The sequence below is a fragment of the Talpa europaea genome (genome assembly GCF_964194135.1).
Source record: "Talpa europaea genome assembly, chromosome: 11".
In the NCBI taxonomy this organism is placed as follows: domain Eukaryota; kingdom Metazoa; phylum Chordata; class Mammalia; order Eulipotyphla; family Talpidae; genus Talpa; species Talpa europaea.
This window is the reverse complement of record NC_140078.1, coordinates 68,691,806-68,703,916: the sequence shown is the minus strand read 5'-3', so window position 1 is coordinate 68,703,916 and position 12,111 is coordinate 68,691,806. Positions and strand designations below refer to the sequence as shown.

The 12,111-nt window shown below is 36.3% G+C and overlaps 1 protein-coding gene across 4 annotated transcripts in view; it reads right to left on the bottom strand.

Annotated features, from left to right (window-relative positions):
- The window catches only part of PBRM1 (polybromo 1), a gene marked incomplete at both ends in the record, with an annotated part of 95,701 nt that overhangs the window by 21,034 nt on the left and 62,556 nt on the right, over positions 1-12,111 (bottom strand). For all 4 annotated transcript variants that reach the window (XM_084248153.1, XM_084248150.1, XM_084248151.1 and 1 more), the window contains 4 exons: positions 86-231; positions 4,514-4,777; positions 5,983-6,140; positions 7,603-7,788. In XM_084248153.1, the coding sequence (XP_084104279.1) occupies positions 86-231; positions 4,514-4,777; positions 5,983-6,140; positions 7,603-7,788 (754 nt within the window). The remainder of the gene's footprint in view (positions 1-85; positions 232-4,513; positions 4,778-5,982; positions 6,141-7,602; positions 7,789-12,111) is intronic.

Genomic DNA, 12,111 nt, shown 5'->3' with positions numbered 1-12,111 from the left:
CTTCTAAAGAATGATGAATTTCTACTCACTCTAAATCTCTCAGATCCAACCTTGTCCGCCTTTCGATCATATGCACCATACTCACCTGCCCACACGAGGGCGCACAAGGCCGTGGGATTTGATGAAGACACAGTCGCCAACTTTTAGCCACATGTCATTATAACGAAGCTGCTCGAAGTAGTGGCAACCTGGTTCACCATTTGACATTTCCACAGGGACATCTTCTTTTTCCTGCAGAAAGGAAACTGGTTGAAGACAGGTATATGCAATGACTTACTCATTAAAACACTTAAATGTTCATTATTATTCTTGTTTTATAGTCTGGCCAAAAAAAAAAAAAAAAGAAAAATAATAATTCTGACTAATGGAAATAAGAAACATCATTTACTGGGAAACTGGCAAATAGTCGGCTACATGTTTTAAATATTTAACTCCAAAACATATAAAAATGGAGGAAACTAGAACTTCCCCAATTTTCTACTGTATCTTCCTGAGAATAAGTGAAACTTCAAACTTAAAAAAAAAAAAGGCCTCCTTTAGAATGTTTAAATAATTTAATGTTCTGATCTTTATGTCTTTAAATGTGATATCAAAATGAATTTCTCAGAAAATCTTAAGAATGAGTGGTCCCACTATATGCTGGGTGAGGGGCACTTGAAGGAACAGAAGGTATTACTAACGTCATAGCCCCTGAAATTACAAATACATTTTTCTTTGAGGAATGGGTTTTGATCTTATGTTTTTTGTTTTTTTTTTTAAGTTTCTCCAATGACTTGTCTTGGTCATGTAATAATAAGATAAAGACAGGAGACCAAAATAAGTAATTCATTTTAGGGAGGAGCCAGGGGACTTATGAATATTACTACTACTAATAAATCTAAGTTAATTCTCACAATGCCTTCTAGTGCTATTTCTTCTTTTCAAATTAATTTCTCTATGACTCTCAGATATATTGGCACAATGTAACAAATATCAAGTTCTTTCTAAAATTCCTTTTCTCTTTAACAATTTTAGAATACTATATGGGTATTTTTTCTAAGACATTAAGAATTCAGTATTTTTCAGCTTTTTACATATAGCTTTATCTTTTCAGCTTATGTAAAAGAAGTATATTTGTTGAAAATAACTCAAATATTAGAGCATGTTAACAAACCAAAGACTTCTGTGATCCAACCCTACAGATAACCACTCAGTTTATTATATAGTTCCCCATTTTGCTTACATTCATATATATAAACTTATTTTTGTTTTTTTGAATAATGATGGAACCATAACCATTCTGTATAATCTGTCAGCTAAATCTTTTTTCTACAGAACTTGGAAAAAATTCTGTATTACCTATTCTACTCTTTTCATTGGCTGCAACAGTTTGCATTATATGGGTATATGACAAGTTTACTCAATTCCTGTTCATGGGCATTTGAGTTTGGCATAGATTTTGTGCTTTTACAAACAATACTGATGTCATCCTCTGTAGAGAATCCCTGTTGGAGCACATTTCCTGCCATCAAACTGCAAGGTGAGAGAGAATGCCACCGACAGGAGATGAGAGTTTTCTGCCCCACACCCACAAAAAGTTACAAGTATTATCATTTTTTAGAATTCTTGCCAACCTGTCAGGCATTTAAGAAAGTATTACATTAACTAACATATCTTCTTATGTTTTTTGACTTCCTTCCTTCTGTAAATGATACATTTGGTCCTTTATCCAAAAATATTTTCCTAGTATTATATTTCCCCAGACTTCAAAGAGCTCTTTGTACATTAGAAATACTAATCCTTAGACTGTTTTTATTAAACTGATAGTTTCACTTGCAAAGTGATAAAATGATCATTTTTCCCTTTAAAGTTATTAGATTTCATCATGCACAGAAAGGACCCTTTCAAGATAAATGGAACATTTAGGTAAATAAAAGTAAAGGTACTTATGTTAGTAACAAGTACTCTTACTGCTTCGTATGTTTATATCTTGCTTATTTTGGAATATGATATGAGGGAGAGGTCAGTTTTCTTTTCCTCCTTTTTTTCCAAATGGCTACCTGCTTTTCTATTATCATTTGATTTTAACCGCTCCTACTGATTTAAAATATCACTTATTTGTATTCACTACTTATTCTGGATTTAATAGTGGAGAGGTTATTACTTCAACTGACTGGCCCTGGGCTAATATCACAATTACAAAAAATGTAGTTTTGCTTGGCAGGGCAAAGTACTCTTGACCTTTCTCTTTTTCTTCTTTATCTGGTGACTGTCATTCTTTCATAAGAAAGCTGGAATAATTTGGTCAACTACCAAAGACAATTTATTCAGTTCTTGTGGATCCTTCAATAGACTGAATGTTTCTGTTCCCACAGGTTCTATATTCTTTTTAAAGTCCCTTCTTGATATACTTTATTGTTAACTTGAGTATTTTCCTTATGATTTTTCTAACAGTTGCTAAAGTAGTCAATGCTTTCATAAGTCTATATAAGAAAACTTGACTTGTATGTGAATCTTGAAATTTCTACTTGTTGCAAGCTCTAATTTCAAGAACTTTTCGTTTAATTTGTTCCCCATTACTGACCAAAAAAAATAATCCTGCCTCTTTATTATCAATATTTTAATTTATTAAAAAAAATTTTTTTGGTCAATATTTTTACTACTTTTGTTTATCTAACTACATTGGCTAATTTCAGAAAGACATGGGCAATGGTATAGGAAGTACCTTTTTCAAGTGTGTAACTTTAAAGAAAATTTATTTTACAGACTTTAGGTTTGAAATACAAATATAATTTAAAAAAAATCACATTAAGGAAACATTCATCTAAAGACTTAAATCAAGACAGGTACTATATGTTATCAAATAATTTCTCCTTTGATCTTTTAATATATACTGAATTACATTACTCCATTCTCCTAATTACAAACAATCCTTGCACTCTAAGAGATGAACTCCCTGCTACTTGGTCATACTGTTCTTAAAGAATGAATTTGATTTCATTTCATAAAAATATCCCTTTTTCCAAGTAACTTTTATACCAATATTTATAAGGTAGACTAAACTGTAGTTTTATCTCCTTATGGTTATAGGTTTATGGTTTTTTTTTTTTTTAAGATTTATTTATTTATTTATATATACAAGAGCTGGGGTACAGCCCAGAGGTGTGAGGGATAAGAGGATTCACCAGAAAGAGAGTGGGGAACAGAACAGGCAGACTGAAGTGCACTGCTGAGGGGAGCAGCGGGTGAGTCAGGTGAGGTCTGCTGTACCATGTGGGTTGCTCCTTGGCAGGCCGGGGATGGAATTTGTGCTGAGTGATTGCGGATACCTTCATAGGTTGCGTCTTAACCCTTTGCGACACCAGGGAGGCCCTGTAGGTTTATGTTTTGTTAGGCTTTGAACTAAAGATTATTATTCTGGCTTTATGAAACAAACTGGCAAGTTTTCTTTGTTCTCCATGCTGTGAAATAATTTCAACGGAATTATAAAGGTCCCTTAAAGGTTCAGAAGAATTTGCCTGTGGAATTAACTGCCCTGAGGTCTCTTTTTTTTTAAAAAAGATTTATTTATTTTATTTATACAAGCACTGGGTACAGTCAGAAGCGCAGGAGGGTGAGAGAATTCACCAGAGCCAGAGCAGGGAGCAGAACAGGCAGAAGGACCGAGGTACACTGCTGAGGGGAGTAGCGGGCGGCAGGAGGGGTCTGCGCGCCTTGTGGGACCCTCACCTGGTGGCCGGAGATTGAACTGGTGCTGCAGAGGCTGCAGGCAGCTTTGCAACCCAGTGCTCAACCGCTGCACCACTGGGAAGGCCCTAGTTCTCTTTTTCTTTTTAAAATTTATTTATTTATACATACAAAAACTGGGTTACAGGCCAGAGGTGTGGGGGGTGAGAGGATTCACTAGAGACAGAGTGGGGAACAGAACAGGCAGATTGACGGAAGTACACTGCTGAAGGGAGCAGCGGGCGGGCGAGTCAGGAGAGGTCTGCTGTGCCATGTGGGTTGTTCCCTGGCCGGCTGGGGGATCGAACTCATGATGCAGTGGCTGCGGTTAGCTTTATAGGTTGCGTCTTAACCCCTTGCGCCACCAGGAAGGCCCCTGACCTGAGTTCTCTTAAAGGTTAGCCAAGAAATTTAAAATGTTATATTTTTTCCTCGACTCCACTTTGGTAATTTGTATTTTCCTAGAAAACTATTTTATTCAGGGTTTCAAATTTATTAGCAGAAATGTATTATTAATTTGCCTTATTAAATTTCTTCCATATTTTGTATATCTGAACTTAACTCCCCTCATTTTTGTAGGATAATTAGTAGTTTATCTCATGGACTTGTCAAAGAATTAACACTTGGATTTACTTTTCAATTCTACCATTCTGTTTCTAAGCATTATTTTCCATTTTTCCTTTATAGTTTCCTTCTTACTTGGTCAAGATTTTATATTGTGGCTCTTTTCCTAATTCTGAATTTGAATATTTTATGAAATAAATATCAAAATGTAAAATTCTTTTCTGTGTGGCTTTTACCTACATACCTTTTCTAAATTAAAATTGTCTTCTGTTCGACTGTCCTCAGAGTTGTCTGTGTTCTTCTCATCATCCCCTTTATCTGCATTTGCAAATACGGAGGCCACTCGGACTACAGGCAGGGGCACATCCCGAGGGACAAACCTAACCGAGCTGATAGGCATGGTCCACAGTTTAATTTTCTTAAAAGATTTGGTTTTAGCTGAATACCGTGATTCACAGACAAAAACATCCTCATCTCGAAAGTTTTCTGGGCATAATTTAAAGTACTCCTGGGGGTATAAAAATAAAATTAATTAGGTAAATTTTCTGAACACCAATCAACTAACATAATAAACACACAAAACCAAGCAAACAAACAAAAGATAAACTGGTAAGACTTTCGAACAGTTAAAAAATGATAAATGGCTACAGCTCTAAGAGCATTTATTCTTGCTAGAGAAAGGCCTTATTAAACACACATTCTTTAGGTTACCAACTGCCCCTTAGAAAATATACTTCACACAGGTACAATGTTTCTTTTTTGTTATTTTAATTTTTTTAAAAGATTTATTTATTTATGCATATAAGAACTGGGGTACAAGCCAGAGGTGTAGGGGGTGAGAAGATTCACCAAAGATAGAGTGGGGAACAGAACAAGCAGATTGACTGAAATACACTGCTGAGGGAAGCAGGGGGCAAGACAGGAGAGATCTGCTGCGCTATGTGGGTAGCTCCCTGGCCAGGGATGGAATTTGTGCTGTCGTGGCTACTGATAGCTTCATAGGTTGCATCTTAACCCCTCTGCCACCAGGGAGGCCCACACAGGTACAATGTTTTTTAAAGTGGGCCTCCCTGGTGGTGCAGGGGTTAAAGACAGTACTATCAAGCTATGGGCAGCCACTGCAGCACAAATTTCATCCCCCGTGGGCCAAGGAGCTAACCCACATAGCACAGCAAGCCTCTCCTGTCTCACTGGCTGCTCCCCTCAGCAGTGTATTTCAGTAGATCTACCTGTTCTGCTCCCCACTCTCTCTGGTCAATCTTCTCACTCCCTGCACCTCTGGCTTACCCCGCAGTTCTTATTTGCATAAATAAATAAATCTTCAAAAAAAATGTTTCTTAAAAGCTCTGGGCAAGGCCCATGTGCCTGTGTCAGAGAGACAAAAAGTATCAATACATACCTTATTAACTAAAACCCTCACTGACAACTGATAATGATCTTTCAGAATATGGAATTCTGAAAAATTAGCCTGGCAATATAAAAAAGTTTAAGCTATCCTGCATAGCTATATATGTAGGCAGTAAATGGCTTTTCACCACCATGTTCAACTTAATTTCTTGCCAAATATTTATTTACAACAGACATAAAGACACAGCTTTAAAACATTTCAGACAGTTTAAAACAAAACTCATAATTTGTAAATAAGAAAACGGTTTTTAGTGAATTTTATTCCCCTGGAATGACTTATACCTATGGGACTAATGAGTTTCTTACCTTGACAAACATGACCACACATTTGCCTAGAATTTTACTAACAGGAATTTTATTATAATAGTCACTCTTAAATACTTCCTTTTCTAGAAATTTTCGTGTAGCCAGATGGAATGTTTCATTTGGCCGATAAAACCAACAGCCATACAACCACTTTTCACCTCAAAAACAAAGAGAGAGACAATTAACATTAACAGACATCACATAATCTTTGTAAAAGGAGCAAATACTCCATCCATTCTGTGATAGGCGGAATCTAACAATGTGCTTTTTTAGGCCATAGTTTATCTAGGAAGATTTAATACTTTAAAATAAAGAAGTGTAATACAGCCTAAAAAAAAAAAGCTACTCTGATCCTCATACTAAAAGGTATGTATGGGCCTCCCCGGTGGCGCAGCGGTTGAGCGCTGGGTTGCGAAGCTGCCCGCGGCCTCTGCGGCGCCGGTTCGATCCCCGGCTGCTCCCCGGCCACCGGAGGAGGGTCCCACATGGCGCGCAGACCTCTCCTGCCGCCCGCTGCTCCCCTCAGCAGTGTACTTCGGTCCTTCTGCCTGCTCTGCTCCCCGCTCTGGCTCTGGTGAATTCTCCCGCCCTCCCGTGCTTCTGACTGTGCCCAGTGCATGTATAAACAAAACAAAACAAACAAATAAATAAATAAATAAATAAGCATGCCTCTATTAAAAAAAAAAATTAAAAAATTAAAAAAAAAATAAATAAAAGGTATGTAATACATAGAAGGCAATAGGTCCTGCTCTACTCTGGAGGGGTCAGGACACACCTGGTGAACCATTCAGGTAAAAGAATCCAAAAGTATTTCACATGATGAGCAGCTAAAAGAATTGCACTATCCAGATCTTATTATTTCTATTTTGTCTTCATTAATGCCTATTTATTTTCCAGTCTCAAGCTGAAGACAATTGTTCTAGGAAGTCTCTTTGAAATAAAAATCTAAGCCAAGGCATATATGTCTGACTAATTTCTTTTTATTTGTGACCTCGACAAGAATGGTTTAGCCAGGGGCAAAATATGAGCCTTTTGTTCTTCTGAATCTCTGCCATCCTATTGAGTTGGCTCATGTTGTTTTTAATATCAGTTGAATGAATGAATCTCAACTAGACTTTAAGAAGTTCTATTTCCTTTGATTCAATTTTTGATTCAACTGTGGCCAACAGTGCTAGATCCTACATTTTTCATATATTAAGTGCTTAACTATATTTACTCATATATACTATAGAACAACTCTTATTGGAGGGTATAAAGTGTCTGAGTTACAATTTTCTTCCCTGGAGACCACAAAGAAGTAAAATAGTCACATTTCACTAATCTGCCCTTCAATTTAAAATGAACTTACCTGGGCCTCCCTGGTGGTACAGGGGCTAAAGTCTCAGTGCTATGGCCAGCTACTGTGGCCTGAGTTTTATACCCTGCCAGGGAGCTAACCCACCTCTCCTGACTTGCCAGCTGCTCCCCTCAACAGTGTATTTCAGTAGATCCACTTGTTCTGCTCCCCCACTCTGTTTTTGGTGAATCTAGTGAATTCTCTCATCCCCGGTCCCTCTGCACCTCTGGCTTACACCCAGTTCTTGTATGCATAATTAAAAAAAAAAAAAAAAAGAAACTTACCAGCAGAATCTTCCCATAGTCTTTCAATACAGACTATATGTGGTTGTAGGTTGGCTTCTGCAGGCTCTACATAGACATAATCTCCAACATGGTACATGCTGTTCTTAAAGCTGCAGTCCTGGCTATATGTGCGATGTAAGCCTGAGAGGCCTGCGGAACCTGAGGAATCTTCACTCTTTTCAGCTTCTTACGTAAAAAATAGAAAAAGGTTCTCATTAAAGGGATATTAGACTCAAATGTAGGATTCAATCAACACATACTAAAACATTTAATTCTTTTCTAAACATTTGAAGGTAGGATTCAGTATGATCTTCACATTCCAAAAAGCCTCTGCCCCAAATTATTTTTTTGAATAATAACCAACTGTCCTTAATATAAGTATATAAACAAAGGATTTATAGATTAAAATTAATCACTACAGGCCTCCCTGGTAGCCTAGGGGTTGTCTCAGCACTATCACCTCTACAGCCTGAGTTTGATCCCTGGCCAGGGAGTTAGCCAACATATGGTGTAGCAAACCTCTCCTGTCTGGCTCACTGCTCCCCTTGGCAGTGTATTTCTGTGAATCTGCATGTTCTGGTCCCCATTCTGTCTCTGGTGAATCCTCTCCCACTCTCCCTGGTCCCTACCTCTGGCCTACACATCAGTTCTTCTATTAAAAAACAAACAAATAAATAAATAATCACCATGATATATGTGCAATATAGTTATTCTGAATGACACAGAAAGGTACAGAGAAAACCACCTGTAAACCATGTAATCCTAAAAATAATCTCAGAAATGCTTCTGAAAAAAACTTCTGCCAACATCACATAGATGTATCACAATTAATAGAATCTTACAACTGAGGAAGTATGAATATGTATATCATACAATATACTGTAAACTATACATACACACACACACTTGATATATCATGAAATATATCATGAACATTTCTGAGATTAAATGATTTTTGACAATTTTTTTTGATTAATAGGATTTTTTAATGGCTCCTATACATCATTTCCAAATACCACAGATTTTTTTTTTTTTTTTTTGAGAATAAAGCTTTGTCCACATCTTTCATTATTTCATTAGGGTATTTTTCCATAAATGGAACAGCTGGAAATAAACATTTTAAATCTTATTCAAAACTGATGCACCCAAAGTCTATACTAAGTTCTTCACTGTTAGGCTTCCCTTTCTAACACTGCTATTATAATTTTTGTTTTGCCAATTTTGGTCAAAAATGTTATCTAGAAGCTGATTAATTAAATGAATTTGTGTGACATATACAGCAGATTTACAAGGTTCTTGGAAAGTTTATACCAGCAGGAACTGTCAAATGTACTGAAAGAATACAAAAATGAAAGAAGGCTGATAAATCCTTAAAATTCTAGAGCAAGGACATAGACTGATGAAACAATTAACTCAGCTGCGAACACCTGCTACCTTTTATGAAAAAGGATGATTCAGAGTGCAGAGTGTTGAGTTGAAGAAGACTCGTTTCAGGCCTTGAAACCTAATGGAATCTATCCAGCTGAATTTTGAAATTACTTGCAATTGGTGACTCTTTATTCCATTTCTTCCTTTCTGAACAGGAATGATTTTGTTATCCTATGCATTTCCCATCCCACAAATAGGGGAAGAAGTCCACAGAGAACCAGGAGATGTGTCTCAGGATGAATCATCCCTAGAACCTCATCTACATACTAACTCAGATGACTTAATGAGCTCTAGGGCTTTGAAGCTGAGATTTTGGCACCTGGAAGAAGAGTGTTACTGTAAAAAATAACCTGAAAAATATAAAAGAGACCTTGGAATTGGGCGGTAGGGAGAGACTAGAGGAATTCTGAGGATCATGACAGAAAAAGCTTAGGTTGCCTTGAATAAATTGTTCATAGAGAAATGGACATTAAAGACTTGGTAGGTGACAGTTCAGTACAAATGAGGAACACATTATTAGAAAGTGTTATTAGGAATAAAGGGGGTTCCATATATTGTGGCAGAAAGCATAGCAGAACTATGTCCTACGGTTATCTGGATTCTGGACCTGTAAGGCTGATTATATTTTCTTTTTCTATTTCTGCTTCTTGCTGTTCTACTTCTTTGGAGATTTCTTTAACTTTATCTTCTAATTCTCGCAATGTTTCCTTTCTGCTATGACGTTTTAAAACAGCCTTATTGAGACAAACAATTTATCAATTAAAATGTACAATTCAATGGGTTTTGATTTTAATACATTAATTTCTAAAAATTAGAGTCAAAAGCATATCATAAAATTTGCTATTTTTTGGACTATTTTTAAATGTAGAATTCAGAAGCACAAATTACATTCATACTCATGAGGCAGTGATGAGAAAGTACTGAATATCTCCTGTCTTTTTCTTTATGTTGATGTTTTTCTACCACAGATTGAGTCATCAGAAATATTTCCTGATAGCTAAGGATCAATAAAGCACAGTGACGAATAGTTTCAAAATGTCATTACTGTCTTTTCTTTAGAATATATCATAAAAAATAATGGATTGGGTCTCCCCTAGCGGAGCAGGCGGTTGAGCGCAGTGCTGTGAAGCTGTCTGCAGCCTCAGCAACACCGGTTCGATTCTGGCCTGCGAGCGTCCCACATGGCACGGCAGATCTCTCCTGTCTCGCCCGTTGTTCCCTGCAGCAGTGTATTTCATCAGTCCGCCTGTTCTGTTGCCCGCTTTGTATCTGCTGAATCTTCTCACCCTCCCGCGCATCTGGCCTGTACCCTGGTTCTTGTATAAATAAATAATCTTTTTTTTTTTAAATGGGTTTACATACCATTGCTAATCCACCAAGAAGGCAGGCAGGTACCATAAATTGGAGTTCTTACACTCTAAATCCCAGACATAAGTGTCACCAAGAGGACTTGTTAAGACATAGATTGCTGGGGCCTACCTTCAGAGTTTCTGAATTGGTAGGTGTGGAGTGGGACCAACAAATTTGCATTTCTAATAAGTTCTCAGGTGATGCCTTAAAATTATTCAAGAAGCAGCTGTTACTAAAAATGCAGTGCCTGGATATATCAACTAAACTTAAAATAATTTTCAACTAACAAAATGTTGTCTTTAGAAAAAACAAGGCACTGGAATTTTGCTTTCTCTTTCAACAATCTCCACTGTGATCTTTATTATTTCCTCCCTCTACTTTCTCTGGGTTTAATTTGCTCTTTTTTTCTAATTTCTTGAGGTGGAAGCTTAGACTGATTTTAGAACTTCCTTTTCAAATACAAGTGTTTAAAGCTATATATTTCCCTCTAAGTAGTAGTTTAGCAGTATCCATAAGTATTAACATGTTGTGTTTCCATTTTCATTCTGTTCAAGATTTTTCCAATTGCATTTGTCATAACATTTTTCATCCATGGGTTATTTAGAACTGTATTTTAAAATTTCCAAAGAGTTGGATATTTCCCAGATTTCCTGTGTTGCTAATTTCTAATCTAAACCCATTGTCTTTGGAGAGCAAAACTGGTAGGGTTTCAGCTCTTTAAAATCCCCGATGATTGCATCTGAACCTAATTACTTCCTAAAGATCTCTACCTCCAAATATACTGGAGATTAGACTTCAACACATGAATTCAGGGGTAGAAAGGGGCACAAACATTGAGTCCATGGCAGTGCTAGTCACGTCTTTTTATATTTTTACTGATTTTCGGTCTAGTTGGTTTATCCATTGCTGAGAAAAGAGTACTGAAGCTGTAGTTGAATTGTCTGTTTCTCTTTTCAATTCTGTCAGTTTTTGCTTCATGTATTTGTGGCTCCATTGTTAGGTATATACATTTGTTAATATATGTTCCTAGTGTCGCAACCCTTTTAACACTATGTTCCTCTCTGCCTTTAGCACCATTTCTTCTCTTAAAGTCCACTATTAATATAGTTATTCTTACTCAGTAAATATTTGTGTAGTACCTCTTTCCCCCTTCTTTATCTTTCAACTTATTTGTGTCTTTGACTCTATTGTGAGTCTTTTATAGACAGCATATAGTTGGATCTTTTCTTTTGGTCTGATAATTTCTGCATCTTGCATGGAATGTTGAGTCTATTCACAAACTGTAACATAATTATTGTTACAATTTAATTCACATCTGTCACTTTGCTGTTTTTTTATGTCATCTTTTTTGTTCCTCTTTGCCTCCTCTACTGTCTTCTTTTGTGGTATTTTTTTTTGCATATCATTTTAATTCCTGTATTGACTTTTTTTGCTATTTGTTTTTATTAATTATTCTAGGCATTATGATATGCATTTTTAACTTATTACTATCTACTTTAGGATAATACCAACTTAATTTTCTTAAACATTGCAACTTTGCTCCAATATAGTTCCATTTTTCTGTTATTCTTGTTGCATATATTACTTTGATGAATGTTATAAACCTAACGATAGTGTTGTAATTATTCCTTTAAAAAATCTAATGTTTTTAAAATAAATTAAAAGTAGAAAAAGATGCAGTCTTTTGCATTTACCCACTTATTTACTATCTCCAATACTTTTCAGCCATTC